Genomic DNA, 21,152 nt, shown 5'->3' with positions numbered 1-21,152 from the left:
ACTCGCTTGTGAGTTCAATTCAACCGCTATCTACAACAGAGTGAAAAGGTCGCAGTTCTGTTCGATTCAGTTCCATACATGCAGGGGAGATGTTCTCGCAAATTACTGGCAACCCTGACTTAGCGCGGTTAAAGTTAAGAAACGGGAGAGGAAATTTTTCTAGCTCTTTTAGTCCACACTATATCTATACATCCTCGAGAGTACAGCTTCTAAAGTTGTCTCTTGGTCGTGGCTAGAAGTGATATCTAGTTTATTAGGGAGAAGGTTTAAATTCGCCACATTTCTAGCTCTTTATCTCCAGTCCAAACGTATAGTAGGTCCGGAGTTAATCCCCGCCTCTAAATTACAACCAGCAGCATCTCATTGGTTCTTGAAAACTCGTGCACGTCAGCGCAACGCGAATGACGAAAATTAAGTGGTATTTTCCGACTGAGGAGAGGCGAAATAGCCCGACCTCCTTTTTACATCCCCCCTTGTATTTTGAAAGGGGGACTGGGACTATGCCGCGCGAATACTTAGGCATCTTATACCTTCTCCCTAATAAACTAGATGTCACTTCTTGGTCGTGGCTGAGCTATTAGATGTTCTCTCTTCTCGGCTTCTTGAGGATCGAATCTCAATAGGGAATCTGCGTCACAACTTTCAAAAATGATGGTGAAAAGAAGTATCCCTCCCCTTTCCAAATATATTATTACCTTGTGCTTATATTATGGAATCTAACTTCGAGTTAGAATTAATGTCGGATACTTTGCCCGAAATCCCTTGAATAATATAAAAGGTTCCCCCATATAAATTACCGACATCCATGTATTAATTATACGGTCGTGCTTACGTTTGCACTGAAAATCCTCTTCAAAGTTACCTCCGATTTTAACAATTGAGGTGTCGATGACAAACATTCGACCCCGGGGTGACACTAAAGCCGCTACTTTTTGACCTTGACAATGATCCCAGCGGTCCTATAATAGAGCTATCTCAGTTGTGACGTCAGTGCGTAGGTAAAACGTCACTGGTTTAGCTTTGGCAGTGGGCGGCCATGTATGGTACCGCTTTGGTTCTATGGGCAAATAGCATGGGTGACGTCACAATAAGGCTTCTGAGTTAGCTCTATTCCTATATTTTTGACTTTAGTCGAAGTTTTCGTATAGTTTAGCATCAAATAAAAGTTTTCTCATTTATCGAGATCACATTTGATACCAATATTGCTTAGTTTGCTTAGGATTTTTTATATTTTTATTAAGATAATCTTTTCAAAGTAAAATCTAATTTGTTATTTTTCTGAGATTTCTCTACATAGTTTAAGCCAAAATAGTTTTGTATATGAGCATTTTTTAGTCCTATATTTTCCTATAAAAACACATTTTTTCTCCTATAAAATCCTATAATTTCGGAAAATAATTCCTATTTTTCCTACAAGGAATTAAAATTTTTGGCTGGGCTCCCTGCCTTGAGGTCACAGAGGTCACCAAGCCCATCAAAACATATTTTCAGCCGTAAAAATCGTGTATCAGGTTTTCTTTGCGCAATTATAACGGATTTACGCTTGAATTAGGCTATTGTTTGCTTATTAATTAAATGGCGTAATTGTTTTTTATTATTATTATTAAAACTCGCATACACTATTGCCGCTGAGACACATTCGTAATACACTTTGCCAGAGTATTTATATAGCAAGTGTCCGATCCTTTAGTTCAAGTCAACTTCGATATGACATTTTGTTGGAAAAAGAATAGTGGTGGACTTGGTTAACCCTTGGGATGGACCGTTTGTTATTAGAATTCCGTGTTCACTTTTTCTTCTTCTTTTTCATCTTGCGATACAGCTCCCTATAGGCTTGACGATTTTCTCCCACATATTGGGGCATAAACCGCCCTGGGGAGTTGGGACGTTTAATATTTTTTAGGAAACTTAAGAGAAAATATAGGTATTTTTCCTTCTTAGATTTTTTTCTTGGGCTTTGGGTTCGTACGTTTCGACGGTTTTGTACAAAATCCCTTATAGTATAATCAGAAGTAAGATAAGGGACTAGAAGTAAAGTGCTCTAGCATTGGTAATAGATCCAGTCGCTAGTGAACAAATTTGAGGATTTTATGCCGCTTCCATAGCGCCTACACTAGATAGAGAAAACAAGATATGCCCCAAGGCATATTAACGCTTTTTGCAGTGTGATATTGTCTTTAACCAAAACCCGAAATTAGGGATATTCACACCGGCAACGTCAGTTCGATTCCCGCTACCAATAAGCAAAGGCGTGGAAAAGTATAGGAAAAATATCAATAGCTTAACAACAATCCGTAGTGGCGCAGACGTTAAGTATCCGCATCCCACACCGGGAACGTCAGTTCGATTCCCGCTACCTCCGAGAGTCCGCATATTCTCGTCGAAAATGTATATGATCGAATTTAGTATAGATGTCGCTAAAGCGGTGGAGAATCAAATTCCGCCTAGCCAGCCAGCCTGCTTCCAGGGGTCTCCGTATAAAGCTTTTGCTATGCGCAAAAAGCTTAAAAATTGGTCGAGTTCAAAAAACATTTCCACCCCCGTTCCCCTCAACTCAAGCTAAAGCCGCGGAACACGGACACGGGTGCTTGAATCTAGTTTGGCCGTCTACCGCCACCCGGAGCGTCTCACGTTTTGGAGGGAAAATTCAGAAACCGCTACCAGAGGGCCAACCGTTCGTGTGTTATCAAGAATATTCATTTTCGCCAAGTGAAGAATTTGGTTACCTCGATACTTCTAGTCCCTTATCTTACTTCTGACATAATATACAGTATATCACAAGAAAATTTTATAACATAGAGAGGAAGAAACAAAATTGCTTCCGTTCTTTGGGGCGCGCATGCCCCATGGGGCTACAGAGTTCTAAAAAAAAATAATAAAGATTCCTTTATATTGCGTGTTTTTCTGTTAGAGGAGGATTAATTGGTTTTTTATTTTCCGTTGGAGATTAAGTCTATTTTGTGTGTTGCTCTTTATTGTATTTTCTCTCTTAATATGACTAATTGGCTTTGTTTTTATTTAACAGAGTGGAATTGATGTTAATCGAACGAACTCGTACGACCAAACGGCCTTGGATATTGTCCAGTCGTTTACGAAATGCAACGCTGCGAAAGAGATGAAGCAACTTTTGAAAGGTATGTACAGACTCGTGGAAACATAGAGGATATACAGTAGAGGAGTATAGAGTGTGGGCAAAGGGCTGAAAATCTCACCTTGCCTTTCACTGTGTGAAGTTTGCCGCCATTTTGGCGGAAAGAGGAGGAGCCATTATAAGCCACACCTCTAGGCAGTTGTGTTCGTTTTCGTTATTTCTGGCACTCGGTTTGTTGGTAGATACGTGGTTACCTTCAAGGTCTCAATATCACTCCGCGCCTCCATAGAGGATATATAGTAAAGCGGACGACACTTTTTAACCAATAATGATATGTCTTGTATCCAATCTGACAAAACCGGAAATGAATTTGTCGAGATATTCCCTTAAAAATGCCAAAGTGTCTTCTCCTCTACTGTATATCCTCTATGGTGGAAACCTCCGCCGGTGACCTTGCCTTGGGCGTATTCTGTATATACTGAACTAGCGGAAAAAGAACCTGGCGTTGCCCCTCAATACATTTTTGTTGCCGCCATCTTTAAAAATGGCGACACGAACTCCAAAAACCACGCAGCGCATCAATAGGTTATAGGGCACCAGTGTAGTAAATATTATTGAAATCTGTTGAAATCCACGGACGTTATTCCATAAAGAAGGTTGTTCTACATTTCTGGCCGCTATTTTTCAAGATGGCGGCGGATTAAAAATCTTTCTTATTGCGTAACGTCCCTGCAAATATTCAGCCTTGTAGGTAAAGCAGTTTGACCTGCGCGTTGATTTTCAGGCTCTTGTAGAGAAATTAAATATTTTGCCAGAATTATTTATACCAAATCAAGTAGCTTTATTTATTAGCATTAACTTTTAAATTTGTATTTACTATCATGCAGCGTATAGCGAAGCACTTGAGCTTTTGAAAAAAATAAATTTGCGAAAATTAAATCTGACAAAGCCCCTTTTTGAATTTCATATTTAAAGAGCTTAGCCCGTTTTATATACATTAACCATTTTTTTTTATTATTTTGCTCACTCAATTTCATTATAAGCAATTCTATTGATTGCGGGGTGGTATTATGGGGCGACAAAAGAGAAAAGTGGCGGCAATGTTTGGAGATGAAGCTTTATTAAGATTTTAAAGGCGCCTGTTACACAATAGTCTGTTTTCCCCCAATCCCCCCCACGCATCCCCTTAAAGATTAGGCGTTATATATCCTCTACGAAACATTAGTTCAACGTTAATAAGAACAGGAGAGGGGTGCTGTGTGTCAGTGGGAGAGAGTGCAGACTGTCAAAAGCATTTTTATCCGTTTTGAAGGCGGCTTATCGGAAAGCCGTTTGGACTCTAGTGAACCTCTCGAATCCTTTTAGTCGCGCGCCACGCCGTGGCTCCCTAAACGCAAAATGCCATTGATCTATACTTAATTTGCGCGTGACGTCACTGTCCGGCTTTCGCAATGTTATATCCGACGTAAGAGACAATAACTTCAAAATGGCGACGTGAAAACTCGCTTTCTCTATCTTTAGGAGACGACTAAACTTTAAACGGGGCTTCAAAACAAGCCGCTAAGCTTGACTCAGGCCAAGAAGTGATATCTAGTTTATTAGGGAGAAGGTTTAAGATGCCTTAGTATTCGCGCGCCATAGTCCCAGTCTCCCTTTCAAAATACAAGGGGGGGGGGACGTAAAAGGAGGCCGGGCTATTTCGCTGCCTCTCCTCAGTCGGAAAATACGGAGTTTTCGTCATTCGCGTCGCGCTGACTTGAGCTTTCAATGAGATGCTGGTTGTATTTTAGAGGCGGGGATTAACTCCGGACCTACTATACGTTTGGACTGGAGATAAAGCTAGAAATGTGGCGCGAATTTATACCTTCTCCCTAACAAACTAGATATTACTCCTTGCTCAGGCTCTAACCCCCTAATTTTGCTCTCTTTACGGTTCTAAGCCTCTGTCCGTTCTTGGTAGTACTATCCTTTAGTGAGGATCTAACGTTTGCCTTTTGTTTTAACGGAAGAGGCCATTTTCGCCGGTAAAGAGAGAGGGGTTCGATACTCTGTTGAAAATCATATCATACTGTAGGTTTTAATTATATCATACGTTTATATTTGTTCCATGAGTACTTCGTAATGAGAGACTTACTGAGAGCGACTACACGCGGTTTTGCAGTCCATCTTCATATTTAGTCTGTACTAAGCTTTTGAGAGCGTCTCACCAGGAGTCGCTTTACAAGAACCTATGACGTTTCACCCACGTCACTTCATGACAAGCTCTCAGAAACCAATGAAAAACATATCTTATGAACTTATGGTTTAAGTAGAACATGTTTTGGGATCCTGACAAATGGGGTAACTTTAATTTTTCAATTACAAGGTCATTTTCGTACTGAACGCGATTTTAAAATTTAGATCCGTAACCTGAAATATTTCAGGTCAGAGGTCACCCCATACAATTAAGGTCTATTTGCAAAATTGAATTGACGGGTTTTTGCTTGCGAAATAGTTGTTTTAAATACAAGCAAATATCTCAGTGTCGGACCCCTTGGTATGCGGCATCTAGTATATGGGGTATCCCTTCCCTTTCTCGTTATCAGTCCACTTCCGAAATAATTACAGCACCACTATGAGTCCTTAAGACTTAGACCATCAGAAACCCTCCCACCTCCCTCCTTTTCTCCCTGATAAAAGCTCCAATGCACTTAATGCCCACAAACTGTTCAAAAGGTTGGTCCGCAGTCTTTTCAAATGTCTTTTGTTTACTTCTATCTTTAATTAAACTTCTATAGGTACATACGATTGGTTTAAAAGAACTTCGTGGGCAAGAATTTTTAAGATGTTTATTATTATGTTTAAATTTAATTATCTGGCTTTTGAATATTTTTCAGTTTACCTTTGCTATTACCAGGGATAGATTTAATTTTAGAAGTAGGAATGGAGATCAGAGTAATGTGGGCGCGCGTCAAAGTCCCGGACCCCCTTCCCCGTGAAGGAGGGTATGAAAGAAGAGGCAGGTTATAGCGATAGGGGTAAAAAGGAATTACGTATTTTTCGCCGCCCCCGTCAGCAACGTCATCAAAACGTAGTTTAAGTTAGACAATAAGATAATTTAAACTTTTCGTTACGTGTTGGAGGGAGGGGCTCTATACTGAGCTATGAGTCGGAATAACTGAAGTAAATACTAACCGTTCTCCATTCCTACTTCTAAAATTAAATCTATCCCTGCTTTTACAAAGTCATGTTTTTCAAGCTAGCGGTTAGAGCGTTATAAACAGACAGACAGACAGACAGAAACCCAGATTTACATGTTTATCGGGGTATTTCTTATTATCATTCGTAAAACTTATTTATATTATTTACCCGAAGGTTTGTTGCGATATGACCCAGATTAATAATCTATGCGGGTTCTTCTAGATTATGTAGGTTTTAAAAGTGACGTGGGCTTAATGGAAATTGATGGCACTGTTGGGTGGGCGAAAACACGCTTAGATTATTTTACTTTTGTCTCCAAATTTCCTGGAAATAGGCCTAACCATAAGTTCATAAGATATGTTCCATACGTTTCTCACTGGTTACAAACTGGACCTTGTAATGAAGTGACATAGGCATAGGTCATAGATTCGAGGTAAAGCGACGCCTGGTGAGGCGCTGTCAAAGGCTTAGTACAGTAGTACTCGCGTGGTTCTCGAACTAGCTCGAGCTGTAAGTCTCTAGCATTACGAAGTATAGGTAGTGTCATACTTATGGAACATACCACTTATAAACTTATGTCCTAACGCAAACTTCTCTCTCGAAAGTTATGTCTAATTTCCAAAGTTTCTATTATCTTAATTACCAAACTTCGTTAATTAGTGAGTTTCAGACTTGTTGCAAATTAAGTTAAACTGCTTGTTTTGGGATAACTATAATTACGACCTAAGATTTCACGAGTTAATGTTAACAGGGATAGATAGACTTTTTTAAGACGGAATGGGTAACAGGGTTATTCGGGTGCGCGTCCTAGTCCACGACCCCCTTACCCGTGACGGGGGGGGGGTATGAAAGAAGAGGCGGGTCTTATTTTCATTATGGCGTTGTATGTATATCCGGGTCAAATAAACGTCGTCTGCCAAGTTGGAATGGATTGGGCTCCGATTGTAATTTTTGAAAGAACATTGTTTAAAAATGGAAGTAACACAAGACATAGGGCTTGAAATCAAAACACATTTTGAAATACGATTTATTTCTCTTTGATGAAGTTGTAGTGATGCTTTAAAAGCCTTCATAGATATTACAACACGAACAGGTTTTAACAAAACACTAAGCTCACAAAACTCCTGGCCATTCACTAAGCCTTGGTTAACTTCATCAAATTCGCTTACAAAATTATGAGGATAGTAGACATGATTGGCTTTAGAAAGAATTAGCGAACACTTTTCACCCTTTACAGATGTACTCCAAATCCAAAACACCGGCAATAAATTCCCTACCTCTTAATTGCTATTAAAAACAATTCCCGAATAATTTCCGTGCCCTTGCTTTTAGACAGCTTCATTTTGAACCCCTGTAAAGATGCTTTTCTGTACAACCATAGCCCACTCGATCACGCGCATCACGACGTAAGCTGCTCGCGCTATATAGCGCGAGCAGCGCAGCGTCCGGGAGCGCGGATCGAGTGGGCTCTGGTACAACGCAAGAGGGGTCGTAGTCATAGCGACAGATGTAAACAGGAATTACGTATTATTGGCCCTCCTTGTCAGCAACGTCACCAATACGTAGTTTTAGTGAGCCAATAAGAAAATTTAATTTTTTGGTTACGTGTTGAAGGAAGGGGCTATGTACTCGTCTATGAGTCGGACTGAAGTAAATATTAACCGTTGGGAATTCCGTCTTAAAAAAGTCTATCTATCCCTGATGTTAATAAATAAATAAATAAATACCAAAGTCAAGTAAATAAGTTGTTTAATTTATTTTTATTTGGCTTTCAATATAAACAGGGTGTTTCTGATAAGTCTGGCTTAAATTAAGGGGGATGTTCTTTGGGTGTACGATTTTGAGTGAAAAATGTAATTTCTAGGGGCACTGTAGTGTTTTCGAGTTAAGATTGGAGTATTTTACGGATGACCCCTTATATTTAATTAAGAAACCGATTTAGACAGTGATTTCTAATTTAATTAAGGGGTCATCCCTAAAACACTCAAAGCATAACTCGAAAACAGTGACCCTTGTGACAAAATGTTATAGAACATTTTCGTCTCAAAATAGCCCAAAGAACATCCCCCTTAATTCAAATATTTCATGTATTGAAAAACTTCTCCGTATGAACTTCTTTTTTTAAAAAAATTAATAAAAGCAAGAAGCGATATCTAGTTGTTAGGGAGAAGGTATAAATTCGCGCCACATTTCCAGCTTTATCTCCAGTCCAAACGTATAGGCCTCTAAATTACAACCAGCATCTCATTGGTTCTTGAAAACTGTGCACGTCAACGCGACGCGAATGACGAAAATTACAGTCATATTTTCCGACTGAGGAGAGGCGAAATAGCCCGGCCTCCTTTTACGTCCCCCCTTGTATTTTGAAAGGGGGACTGGGACTGTGGCGCGCGATTACTTAGGCATCTTATACCTTCTCCCTAATAAACTAGATATCACTTCTTGATAAAAGCAAGTATATATTTATGTTCAATTATTGCACGATTCGAGTTAGCCCAAACTTTGAATTTACCCATTGTATTATAGAATATACACGCCTACCAAATTTTATCTTGACCTTGAAATATCTTTGAATACGTGTCAAAGTTGCCTGTAGAGACACAATATCATTTAAACTAAATTAATCTTAATGTAATAAGTCGAATAGTTAATTTTAAAATGTATGTTATGTAAAACTAATTTTATTAGTGCCTTTCTAATTAATTCTGTCCACTACAATGGGTATTGTTATAACCTCGGAATAAATTTCACGCCTAAATATTAATTAGTGAATACTTCAGCTAATAATTTAAGAGAGAGATAGGAATCAGTTTTGAAAAATCATTATGAACAATTAGAGAAAGATTTGAACACGGAGAGAGAAAGGACGTGGAAAAATACCTGGTATTTCCATAAACATCTACAGGGTGTTGTCGAAAATGTTCTAAGACAATTTTGGCGTCAGGGTCACCGTTTACAAGTTAAAATTAGAGCGTTTTACAGATAACTCCTTAATTAATAATAATACCAGGGATAGATTTAATTTTAGAAGTAGGAATGGAGAACAGAGTAATCTGGGACCGCCTTTCACGGGACGGAGGGGTATGAAAGAAGAGGCGGGTCATAGCGACAGAGGTAAAAAGAAATAACGTATTTTTCGCCGTCCCCGTCAGCAACGTCATCAAAACGTAATTTAAGTCAGCCAATAAGATAATTTAAACTTTTCGTTACGTGTTGGAGGGAGGGACCTCTATACTGGGCTACCAGTCGGAATAACTGAAGTAAATACTAACCGTTCTCCATTCCTACTTCAAAGATTACATGGATTCCTGCTTAAACTATATTTAAAATAAAATTATTTTAGCGTTTAAATTCATCCAAATTGAAATTTTTTTTAAAGTGGGTTTCTAGGTGGGGTTTGTGCTGGGTCTTTTAAATTTGAACCCTGTGTTGGTCATCCGTAAAATACTCCAATCTTATAACTTGAAAACGGTGACCCGGACGTTAAAATGCCCACCCCCCTAATTTTTGGCAGATTTATAACACCCTGTATAGCAAAGGTGCAATTGGATTTACTCGTTAAGAATTTTCTGTTAATTCTAGAGGTCTCTCCCTGACTTGGCGCTTATGCTAAATACGTGCTAATTATAGGAATTTGAATTTGTAACAAGAAGCCATGCCTTTAAGTCACGTATTCTACTTGAAACCTTGGGGGAAAGGGGGGGGACACTCAAGAAAAACAAGGGGAGGGACAATATTCCTTAGAAATATGTTTCATTAGTAATTGGCCATATGTCTAATCAGCGCCACTAGCGGATGGTCTGAAAACTACTCCCATAGAGTCTATGTATATTTAAGCGGGTTTGCAGAATTTCCGCCAGGTGGCTCGAACGCCGCGCCATCTGACGGAAATTCTGCAAACCCGCTTAAATATACCTAGAATCTATGGGAGTAGTTTTCAGACCATCCGATAGTGGCGCTGATTAGACATATGGCCAATTGAAAGAGAAAACCTCGGAATTACCTTTTAAAGTTAAGAAGTTTCTACTAAGTAGTGGCAATGTTCTAACAATAAGTGATATCTAGTTTATTAGGGAGAAGGTATTTATCTCCAGTCCAAACGTATAGTAGATCCGGAGTTAATCCCCGCCTCTAAATTACAAGCAGCATCTCATTGGTTTTTGAAACCTCACGTCAGCGCGACGCGAATGACGAAAATTACGTATTTTCCGACTAAAGGCTCATTCAGACGATCCAACTTTTTGATTCAGCTCGATGGGTCAAAATGTTGTATCAACTTGCCCAACTTTTGAAGGGAAAAGTGTAGTAAATCTTTCCTTTTCACACGACTAAACTTTTACCACCACCTACCTTGGCACTTATGAAATAACCCGCGAAAAAGACTTTTTTTGTAATTCATTTTGATTGGCTGAAGAAATGAAATTAAAAAGTTCAGTCTTTTTTGGTGACTCAACTCATCCAGCGTCTATTTACACGATCCAACTAGTTGAGTCAACTCGAATTGACCCATCAAACTGAGTTAAAAAGTTGGATCGTCTGAAAGAGCCTTTAGAGGAGAGGCGAAATAGCCCGGTGGCCTCCTTTTACGTCCCCCCTTGTATTTTGAAAGGGGGACTGGGACTATGGCGCGCGAATACAAAGGCATCTTATACCTTCTCCCTAATAAACTAGATAACGCTTCTTGCAATGTTCTAATAAACGGAAGGTGTCCCACCCTTCGAAATTTATGGAGATGTCCTTCGACCCTTTCTACCCATGCACCTATCGCCTGCCACTTATAATTTCCTCTCATTTTCCAAGTTGTACTGTACCCCGTCTCTCCTCATTTCAGAAACTTAATTAAGCGCCTATGTTATCTCCCAACACGAACTCTGTATGCTTTGAAACGATTTCCAAAATGCTACGGGCTCCAGAACGTTTTCGTTTTGACTGTTTTGTTTTCAAACGTATTTTAGACCTATTTCGTTGAAAGGTTATAGCGTAGTATCTTACAGCCTTTGTGTATGTAGGTTAGATTTTTTTTAAAGGGAACCCTAGCTATACTTCGATTGAAATACTCGAAGCGCCCCAAGGAGAAATGCAAATTAGTAATACGAATGTTTTTAATTAAACTTCTTGGCTCTCTCGAGATAACCTTTAAATGTCAGAAATGGTTGTAAAAATTTAGAATTTTTGAGTAAAATTCAGGGAAATTTAGAATTTTTGAGTAAAATTCAGGGAAATTTAGAATTTTTGAGTAAAATTCAGGGAAATTTAGAATTTTTGAGTAAAATTCAGGGAAATTTAGAATTTTTGAGTAAAATTCAGGGAAATTTAGAATTTTTGAGTAAAATTCAGGGAAATTTAGAATTTTTGAGTAAAATTCAGGGAAATTTAGAATTTTTGAGTAAAATTCAGGGAAATTTAGAATTTTTGAGTAAAATTCAGGGAAATTTAGAATTTTTGAGTAAAATTCAGGGAAATTTAGAATTTTTGAGTAAAATTCAGGGAAATTTAGAATTTTTGAGTAAAATTCAGGGAAATTTAGAATTTTTGAGTAAAATTCAGGGAAATTTAGAATTTTTGAGTAAAATTCAGGGAAATTTAGAATTTTTGAGTAAAATTCAGGGAAATTTAGAATTTTTGAGTAAAATTCAGGGAAATTTAGAATTTTTGAGTAAAATTCAGGGAAATCGGGGAAATTTGTGAGGTTTGAGCAACAACAACAACGAACTTAACACACACGATTGTGGTAGTTAAAATATGCTCATTGGCTCCCGTAAATTATCGTCTCCTTCATAGCACATTGACATTTGGAAATTTCACTTAAGTATAAGAGAAAAACCTGGAAATCTCAGTGAAATCGGTTTTCCAAAAGTTGTATATGAACCCTGGAACTTGAATAATATTTGCTTTGCCTTTTTCTTCCATACTTGATTTAGTTTCCTTGTTTATAAATAATGAATGTACTGGCATATTAGAGCTTATCATCATTTTGGGCTAAGTTTCCGTCTTTCTCAGCCATCCATATTATATCTAGCTCCGAATTTCGACGGTTAACTAATTGTTCTTGGAAATATGAAATATCTACGCGTTTATTAATAATAAACCAAAAAATAGGGTATATCTATTTGAAATATAGATAGGGAAATGGTTTATAGTTGCGATATTCCGTTCTGTTAAAATTGATGGTGTATTTTCACGTCAGATGTAATTTATTATCAGGCGCTGTATACTTGATGCATTGTTTGAATTCATTTAGTAAAGTGAAGCAACGCGTGTTCTGCTATGCTGGGTAAAAATGGTCAAAAGTTTAAAACGTTTTAAACCAACAGAAATATACAAAATGGAATGGACTTTGCTGACAACTTATTACGTGTCAATATTTACCAAAATTGTATTTTCTTGATGTTTTGAAATTGTTTAAAATCAACTGAAAGTCTAAAACTTCCAAAATTGATCAATTATATTAAGAAGTGATATCTAGTTTACTAGGGAGAAGGAATAAGCGATATCTAGTAAACTAGATATCGCTTCTTGATTATATATAGGCTTTGTTGACAACTGTATGCAGGATGTTATCAGGAGTTCATCGGGGGGGGGGGGGGGTTAGTATGAAATCCTGATGTTACCTATAAGTAATTAAAAGATGTGTGTTCTTAGGGTCTAACTTGAGTGGAAAGTGCACGTCCAAGAACAGGGGGTCTGCAACATTTAGTTGCATGGGCCCCTAAAACAATGAGGTAACCACACATGTGGGGTAATTAACTTTACTTTAGCAGCGTATGCACACTTCGGCTTGATAAAGGTTCAGTAACGTTCTTATAGATTGAAGACTATTGAAGAGTGATATGTCTAACTCCACATTCGTGAATTTTCCTTAATTGTTTTGGGGGCCAATCAATGTTTTAGACCCCAGCATGTTCTGGTGACACTTTCCACCCAATTTGACCCTAAGAACACATGTCCTTTAATTTGTGGCAGACTTAACAGAAACACCAGGCTGTATAAGCTGGTTCGGATATCACTTTCGAATTGAAGAAAATTATTTCGGCCCAAGCAACAACTTAAGCCTAAAAAGCGCAACTTAATAAAATACTTAAACGTTATGATAATGTTTTCCACCCTAAAAATCAATCCTTTATAACTAACAAGTCGACCGTGAAGAGTTTAAATGGATAAATCGCGGCTCTTTAAAGATATTAGGCGTGTCTTTAACAGTTAAAACAAGCGTATAAAAGCCGAAAAAAAAATTCAATTTTCTCATTTATAAAATGATTTATAATAACTTAAACCTTTTAAATACCGCACGCACGCAACCGACATGTATTACAAAATTAATTTTTTCTTTATTTTTCATGCTAACCTCTTTAAAAAATATGAAAAATTCATTTTTTTTTTTATCTTTCTCCATTTATGGATCTTATAAACCCTGTTTGGGATAAGAAATCAGGACAAAGCTAGCCAGTGTATTTACGAGTAAGGCGAGCGTTAGACTTCTGGTATATCACAGTCAGTATTTTTATGGTATATCAAGGTCGCTGGGGATCAGAAGGGGATATTAGAAGAAGTATGACACGCTGTATCTTTATTTATGTGACATCATTCTTCCCAGGCTGACCCCTTCAGATGGGCATCGCACCGTGGGGTGAATTCTATAACTGTATTTTTATGGTATATCAAGGTCACTGCGGGGGGGGGGAAGTAAATGAGATCAGAAGGGGGTAATAGAAGAAGGATGACACTCTGTATCCTCTTTAGTTATGTAACACAATTCTTCCCAGGCTCATGCACCCTTTTAGTTTGCTCTCCCGCTTATCAAACTTCAGCTGGGCATCGCACCGTGCTATAGGTTAAATTCTTTAACTGTCTGGTACTAAATCCTCAGCAATCAACCCACAAACCTTGTGCGTTTTATCGCATGCGTCTTGGCAAATAGTTAAGCGCTAATAGATGTAGTAATGATGAGGGAACTATTTATCGCGACTATGATTCGGTTTAGTAGCCTTGCTTAGGAAGCGCCCTTTGTGGTACACTTCTCTAGAAACGAAATGTATTATATACTTCTGATGAGATGTATTCCCCTAAGCTTCGTTTGAGTTGTAAAAATCTACGTCTTTACTTGTCCGCTTTATATTTACAAAGTCCATGGTTGTACGTACAAAATTATTATCAGTTCCCCCCATCCAACCAAAATTGGTCGGAAGATCAAGAGGAGGAGGAGGGATGTCGGGGATTCGGATTAATGAACTTGGCATCATTTAAATTCGTTTTCTTTTTTTTCTCTCTCTCTTTTTGCGTTGATGTAGAGATGCTGAATTCTGTGGAAGCTCGTGCTATTAGGGACCATCAAGGAGACCTCGATGACCTACGAAGCTTATCTTTCAAAGAAGGCGATTCCATCACCGTAAGTTCATTGTTTTTTTTTGTTTTGTTTTTTTATACATAACCCCCTAACGTACCCCCTGTCTCTGCCAACTACGACCCCTCTTAGTTTTATTCATTAATTAAGGCTAATTGTTTTTCTACGCTCGTTTCGACGATGCTTTGATAAAAAAGAAAAGAAATAAATGATTAAAATATAGACCTAAAGGAAAAGTAAATAAAGGGTTTAGACAACTTTAGGAAAACCAATTTCCGCGAGTTTTCAAGGCTTGTCCCATATATTTCCCCGAATTTTCGAGATTTTTTTCAAATATATTTCGCCGAGTTTTCCACGTTTTTCCGAGCGGTTTTTTTTAAATATTTGCCCGAATTTTCCACGTGTTTTCCCCATGCATTTCCCCGAGTTTTCCCCCGTACATTTCCCCGAGTTTTCCCCCGTACATTTCCCCGAGTTTTCCCCCGTACATTTCCCCGAGTTTTCCCCCGTACATTTCCCCGAGTTTTCCCCCGTACATTTCCCCGAGTTTTCCCCCGTACATTTCCCCGAGTTTTCCCCCGTACATTTCCCCGAGTTTTCCCCCGTACATTTCCCCGAGTTTTCCCCCGTACATTTCCCCGAGTTTTCTACGTGTTTTTCCCACATATATTTCCCCGAGTTTTCTACGTGTTTTTCCCACATATATTTCCCCGAGTTTTCCAAGTGTTTTTCCCCATACATTTGCCCGAATTTTCCACGTGTTGTCCCCATATATTTCCACAGTTTTCCACGTGTTTTCCCCCGTATATTTCCCCGAATTTTCCAAGTGTTTTTTCCCATATATTTCGCCGAATTTTCCACGTGTTTTTCCCCCATATATTTCCCCGAGTTTTCCACGTGTTTTTCCCCCATATATTTCCCCGAGTTTTCCACGTGTTTTTCCCCCATATATTTCCCCGAGTTTTCCACGTGTTTTTCCCATATATGGAGTAATAACAACGGAAGTAGTTTTTATAATGTACAATCCCTTTACAATACACTAGTTTTTTCCCCCAAAAAAGGCGATATTCGTGTTGTTGCAGGGGTACTTGATCAAGGCTACTTCTTCCCTACGCTATTTAACATTATTTATTCATACCCCTTACCTTTGTTCATTTTATCAAGTCCACTTGAACATAGATATAAGTAACCCTAACAGATGGTCTCTCGCTTTTCTCTACGCATTTTAACGGGGCCCTACATCCCCTTCATTTTTTTTTTAAACAATGACCTTTTTTATATTAAATTTCTTTAACGGTTATCTGCAGGGCGGGGTCTAGTTTATTACCAACAAAAAAATGTACCTCTTTCTCCTTATATTTTCTCTTTTCTTTTTAATATTTCATTAAAACCGCTAAATATCACCCACATTTATTGTAGGCGTTTCCTCCTCAATTTTTTTTCCTTCCGAAAAAAGAAACATTTTTGTCCAGAAAATTTTGATATTCTAAAGATAAACAAGGCATATCATAAGTTTAAAAAGCCGTTTTCTATAAGTATGGCAATATGGCACTTCCTATGCTTTGTTAGATGTAAAATTAATAAATTATTGTTGTTTTTAAAAACTGTTTTCAAAAGTATATAGATATAAAAGAAAAAGTATACTTCATTAACAGTTTACCGCCCTTGGCTGTAGACGACATGTAAACTGAGAAGCAAATTACCCTCCTCTCAACCCCCTACACAAATTAACCAATCTGGGAAGAGCTTCTTGACGTCATAGATTTATAGAATGTAGTACATGATGCTGGAGATCCAAACGTTAATTTTTGCTACTTTATGAGCCTATTCACGGCTTGGGAAGAGAAGGTAATCATACGCAGAGGGGGGGTCGACACTATTCTGGGATAAAAACGGGCTTCTCATATTACACGGCTTGAGCAAGTTTCAACGAAGTGTACTTTTCATTTTTATACCTATTTACTTTTGCTGTTATTTACCGGGCAAGTTGACCATTTCGATGTAACTAAATAAAGGGAAAGACATTGAGGTAAAACTCCGCCTTCCCTCTCGCTAATTGGCGCCTGCGCTGTAGTAGTTTTGCATCATGAGAGTGCGCAGAGACGGCAGTGTATCAACCCCCTTGTAAGTCCCGATACTGAGGATTGCCTACCCCCCCTTTTTAACATCGAAAAGGTCTATACGAGGTTTTGCTATCCATCTCACCAGGCGTCGCTTTGCAATAATCTCTGACCTACTTCATTCAGGGTTGCCACTGGTCAGGGAGAACCTGGAAATCCTGGAAAAGTCAGGGAATTTGAAAATGGGTCAAAAAGGTCAGGGAATTTGAAAATGGGTCAAAAAGGTCAGGGAATTTGAAAATGGGTCAAAAAGGTCAGGGAATTTGAAAATGGGTCAAAAAGGTCAGGGAAAGTCAGGGAATTAGAAAAACTTCAGCAAGGTCAGGAAAACCTATTGTAGAGAGTTTATTTAATTATAAACACTTAAAACGTGCTATAAACATTTACACTTTCGGCCTAAAAAGGTCAGGGAAAACCTGGAAAAGTCAGGGAATTTGGTTCTGAAAATTTCGTGGCAACCCTGTTCAGAATCAATTCATCCAGTACTCACTATCTAGTGTCGCACTTATTTAACTAAAAGGCTTATGAAGGCATGTGTAGGCTATGGTTTATTTGTTTCCGCCTATTTTGTTGTGTTTGTGTTTTTCAACACGGATTTTGTTCCCTTTATTTCTTTTGGTACGTAGGTTTTGGAACAAAACATCGACGGGCGTTGGAAGGGTATCATATTCGGACCTAATCGGACATCGCAAACTGGTTATTTTCCGGCTACCGCCGTCCAAGTTTTGCCACAAGGAAAGACCTCTACTTTACCTTCTTCGACTCCTAGATTTCCCACTTTGGTTATGAGCGTGGGCGACGGCCCTGGTCCTCCCGCTTCGCCCACTCCTACTTTAGGAGCCAGGGGATTCGCTTATCCTCTACCAGCTTCGCCTAATCTTGGATACTGCACCAATGGCGGTGAGTTTCTGAAACATTTTTTAAAAATTATTTTAATAAGCCCCTTGCGTTCGCCTAAGGTAGTCGGATTTCGCGTGAAGATTTTTCTCAAGGCTTAGGCTTTGTTTGACCTTTGCCAGATTTTAAGTAATATAAGCATCTTTGCCAGTGTATAGGTTTGCCAGATTTTTGCTAAAGATAGTCCAAACTGGATAACCAAAACCGCCCAAAGTAGCTTATAACAGAAGGGGATAATAGAAGAAGGATGACACTCTGTTACTCATCTTAATACTTTGGTTATGTAATGTCATGATTCTTCCCAGGCTTATATCCCCTTTTTGTTTTCTCTCTCGCTCATGAAGCTTCAGATGGGCATCGCACCGCGCTAAGATGAATTTTATAACTTTTTAATACTAAATCCTCAGAAATCAACCCACAAACCTTGATTGTCTTGACGTGGGACAAAACGGACAAGCGCATGCGCCTTGGCAAATAGTTAAGCCTAATAGAGTAATGATGAGGGAACTATTTATCGCGTATGTGATTCGGTTTAGTAACCTTGCTCCAAATGTAAAATTATGTTGGGAAGAATCATGTTAAAATTACCCCGTTTTGTGGTACACTTCTCTCGAAGAGAAGTATTATTTACTTCTGCTTATACATAGACTCAACTTGATTCACAAAAAAAAATACCTTTGCTAGATAAATTTTGTGTTTGTGCACTTTTAGAACATTTTAGTAAATGTTTAGTAGCGGCAGTTTTATGTTTAGTTAAAATAGCCCAAATACATTATAAAATCAGCCGACGAAAGCCCAATAAGTGTTACGTATGTAACGTATTGATCGAAAAATACACATTAAAATTTAGATCCAGTGCGGAAATTTATAATGAAAACTAAAAACAAAGGGAACCAGCCCAATTACAAGTAAATACGAACCAAAAGTAGCCCAAATTTTGTTCAAAAAACCGCAACCCAATGACTGACTTTGATGTAGCGGCGATTTTAAAGTATATAAAAAATGCGTGGAAAAGATTTTAAAAAGAAGTTACGCCTTCTCAGGCAGGCAGGCATTTTGGCATATCCCTTGACTTCCAGTATCAAATTTCCAAGATCCGGGCTTTAAGCTTTAATACGATAGATGTTTAAAATATTCGGAAATTTTAAACCTCCTTGCCGTATTAAATGTGTTTTTTTATATATATTTCAAAAACGGTGTTGCATATGAAGAAGACGTTGAAGTTTTCTTCTCCTTTTCTGGGCCCAACTTTACCTACCTATACTTGAACCAGAAGTAGGATGAGACTAGAAGTAAAGAGCTATAGCATTGGTAATAGATCCTGGCACTAGTGAACAAATTTGAGGATTTTATGCCACTTCCATCGCACCTACACTACTGAGAAAGAAATTGGTCGAGTTACAAAAACCATTTCCTACCCCCTTCCCCTCAACCTAAAGCTGCTGAACACGGACGCGGCTCCTTGAATCTAGTTCGGCCGTCTACCGCCACGAGCGTCTCACGTTTTGGAGAGAAAATTCAGAAACCGCTACCAGAGGCCAACCGTTGGTGTCTTATCAAAATTGTTCATTTTCGCCAAGTGAATAGGCCCTATTATAAATTGCGAGGTCTTCTGGGAAAAATTTCTTTTATATAAGATTTGAGCGCCATCAAACGGTAGGAAAATTAAAAATAGTCACGTGATTCCAAAATTCCTGTTGTTTGCTTTATCGGCTACCGCGTACACTCTTTTATTTTATATTTGTTTATAATCCACACTTACGTTTGATACTAACTTGGTAAATCATGTTTTAGTACTAGTTTATACCAGGGAGACTGTTTACACATATAAAAACCATATTATTTTCATTTTTCAGTTGACAATTTCATGAATATATACTAAGCCTTGGTTAGCTTGTACTGTTATCTGAGACTGAAAGAGGGAAAGTTTGGTTTAGACTTGACTATCTTATATTTTATTAATCTTTTAATAATTTATATCAAGTCCAGTTTTCATAGTCTTTAGTGAAGATGGCCCCTACGAACTAGGAAGTTAGCTTTCATGTACAACCGATTTATGACGTATTTCCTGGCACGGCCAACTTTACGAGCATCTAAGTTGGCCGTGTTCCTGGAAACTTTCAACAAGTTCGACAAGACCAAAAATTTTTATAATAGGGCCTCGATACTTCTAGTCTCATCGTACTTCTGCCTATACTTGAACTTACCTGACTTTGATAAGCTATATAAATGTTTTATCTGAAAGTGTTAGCCTACTTTTAATATCAAATACTTTTAGATAAAACCATAAAAAAACTTCCGCGATGGTTTTTCCATGGAAACCGCGACCTCGCGTGGCAACTTAACTCCGGGAAAATGATTATTTTTACTTTGGTTTTTGTCTTAAGCCTTTGACGTAAGAGTGATTCGAGCTGGGACTAGGCTTTTGACTTTTCGCGGAAAATATTTATCAAGTTCTATAAACTTTCCTTAGATAAGCTGACATATTCGGATAAACATTAAACACGTTGCCGTACGTAATTATAATTTTATGCAGATTATGTTTATATAGGGATATGTTAGAACTTTGGAAGTTTAGTTTAGTTTAGCTGTAATTGAACTTGAAACTGTTTAGACGCAATTTTACGCTTCAATTTCGGAAATTTAGGTTTGAGATTAAAGTACAGAATTATTAAGTTATTGTTATGTTCCGGATCAAAATGAGCTCGCAAGGTCAAGTCTCACCCTAACATTACATAGTTCATCCATGGATAAAGAATGGGCCTGAGGTAGAAATTTGTTTTCACGCTATAGGATAGGCAACCCCCTAGCTCGAACGACAGCTTATTTTGTATATACTCTGGCACAACATCGGTTGCCAGCACTCGCAAAGCTAGGTCTCTGTGTAACCTAGCTTTGTGCCTGAGGACAAAAGACGGAAAACTTCAGGATTTAAAATATCCGTCAGTTTTTTTTTTTTATGCTCGAATGCACGGATCTCTAGGCCTTAGTTTCAAATACGTGTGAAATTGCCTATAGCCTACCATAATAAGTTATTTGAGACAAAAGCCTAGAGGTCCGTTCATTCGAGCTAAAAAACTCGCGGATATTTTAAATCCTGAAGTTTTTCGTCTCTTGTCAGCACGCACAAAGCTAGGTTACATAGAGACCTAGATTTGCGCGCGCTGACAACCGATGTTGTAACAGAATATATACAGAATAAGCTGTCGTTCGAGATAGGGAGTTGCCTATCCTATAGGCGCGTGAAAACATATTTCCTCACGCGCATTCTTTATCCATGCTAAAGCTAGCCTTTAAAATAAGAAGAAAAGAATATATATATTGTTCAAGACGAGAATGAAAAGAAATTCGAAACCACACCGTACAAATCTCCCCTCACACCTGTTACAAAATGAACTTAACCTATTTGTTTGTTACTTTCCTTTCGCGCATTGTTATTCATTCCCTACCGTATTTTTTTATTACTTTAAGTGAGTTTAGAATTATTTTCGTTTATGAATTATTATTCTTACTTGCAGTACGC

General features: G+C 38.2%; 1 protein-coding gene across 1 annotated transcript in view; it reads left to right on the top strand.

Moving 5' to 3' along the window:
- Window positions 1-21,152, top strand: part of LOC149661132 (uncharacterized) — a 174,968-nt gene that overhangs the window by 78,654 nt on the left and 75,162 nt on the right. The window contains exons 7-9 of the mRNA XM_089842513.1: window positions 3,026-3,134; window positions 14,560-14,657; window positions 17,359-17,632. Coding sequence (XP_089698639.1) covers window positions 3,026-3,134; window positions 14,560-14,657; window positions 17,359-17,632 — 481 coding nt within the window. The remainder of the gene's footprint in view (window positions 1-3,025; window positions 3,135-14,559; window positions 14,658-17,358; window positions 17,633-21,152) is intronic.

The sequence above is a fragment of the Phalangium opilio genome, unplaced genomic scaffold (assembly GCF_054372755.1).
Source record: "Phalangium opilio isolate 3A_F unplaced genomic scaffold, DU_Popi_V2 ptg000070l_1, whole genome shotgun sequence".
Classification (NCBI taxonomy): domain Eukaryota; kingdom Metazoa; phylum Arthropoda; class Arachnida; order Opiliones; family Phalangiidae; genus Phalangium; species Phalangium opilio.
This window is presented reverse-complemented; position numbering and strand designations above follow the sequence as displayed.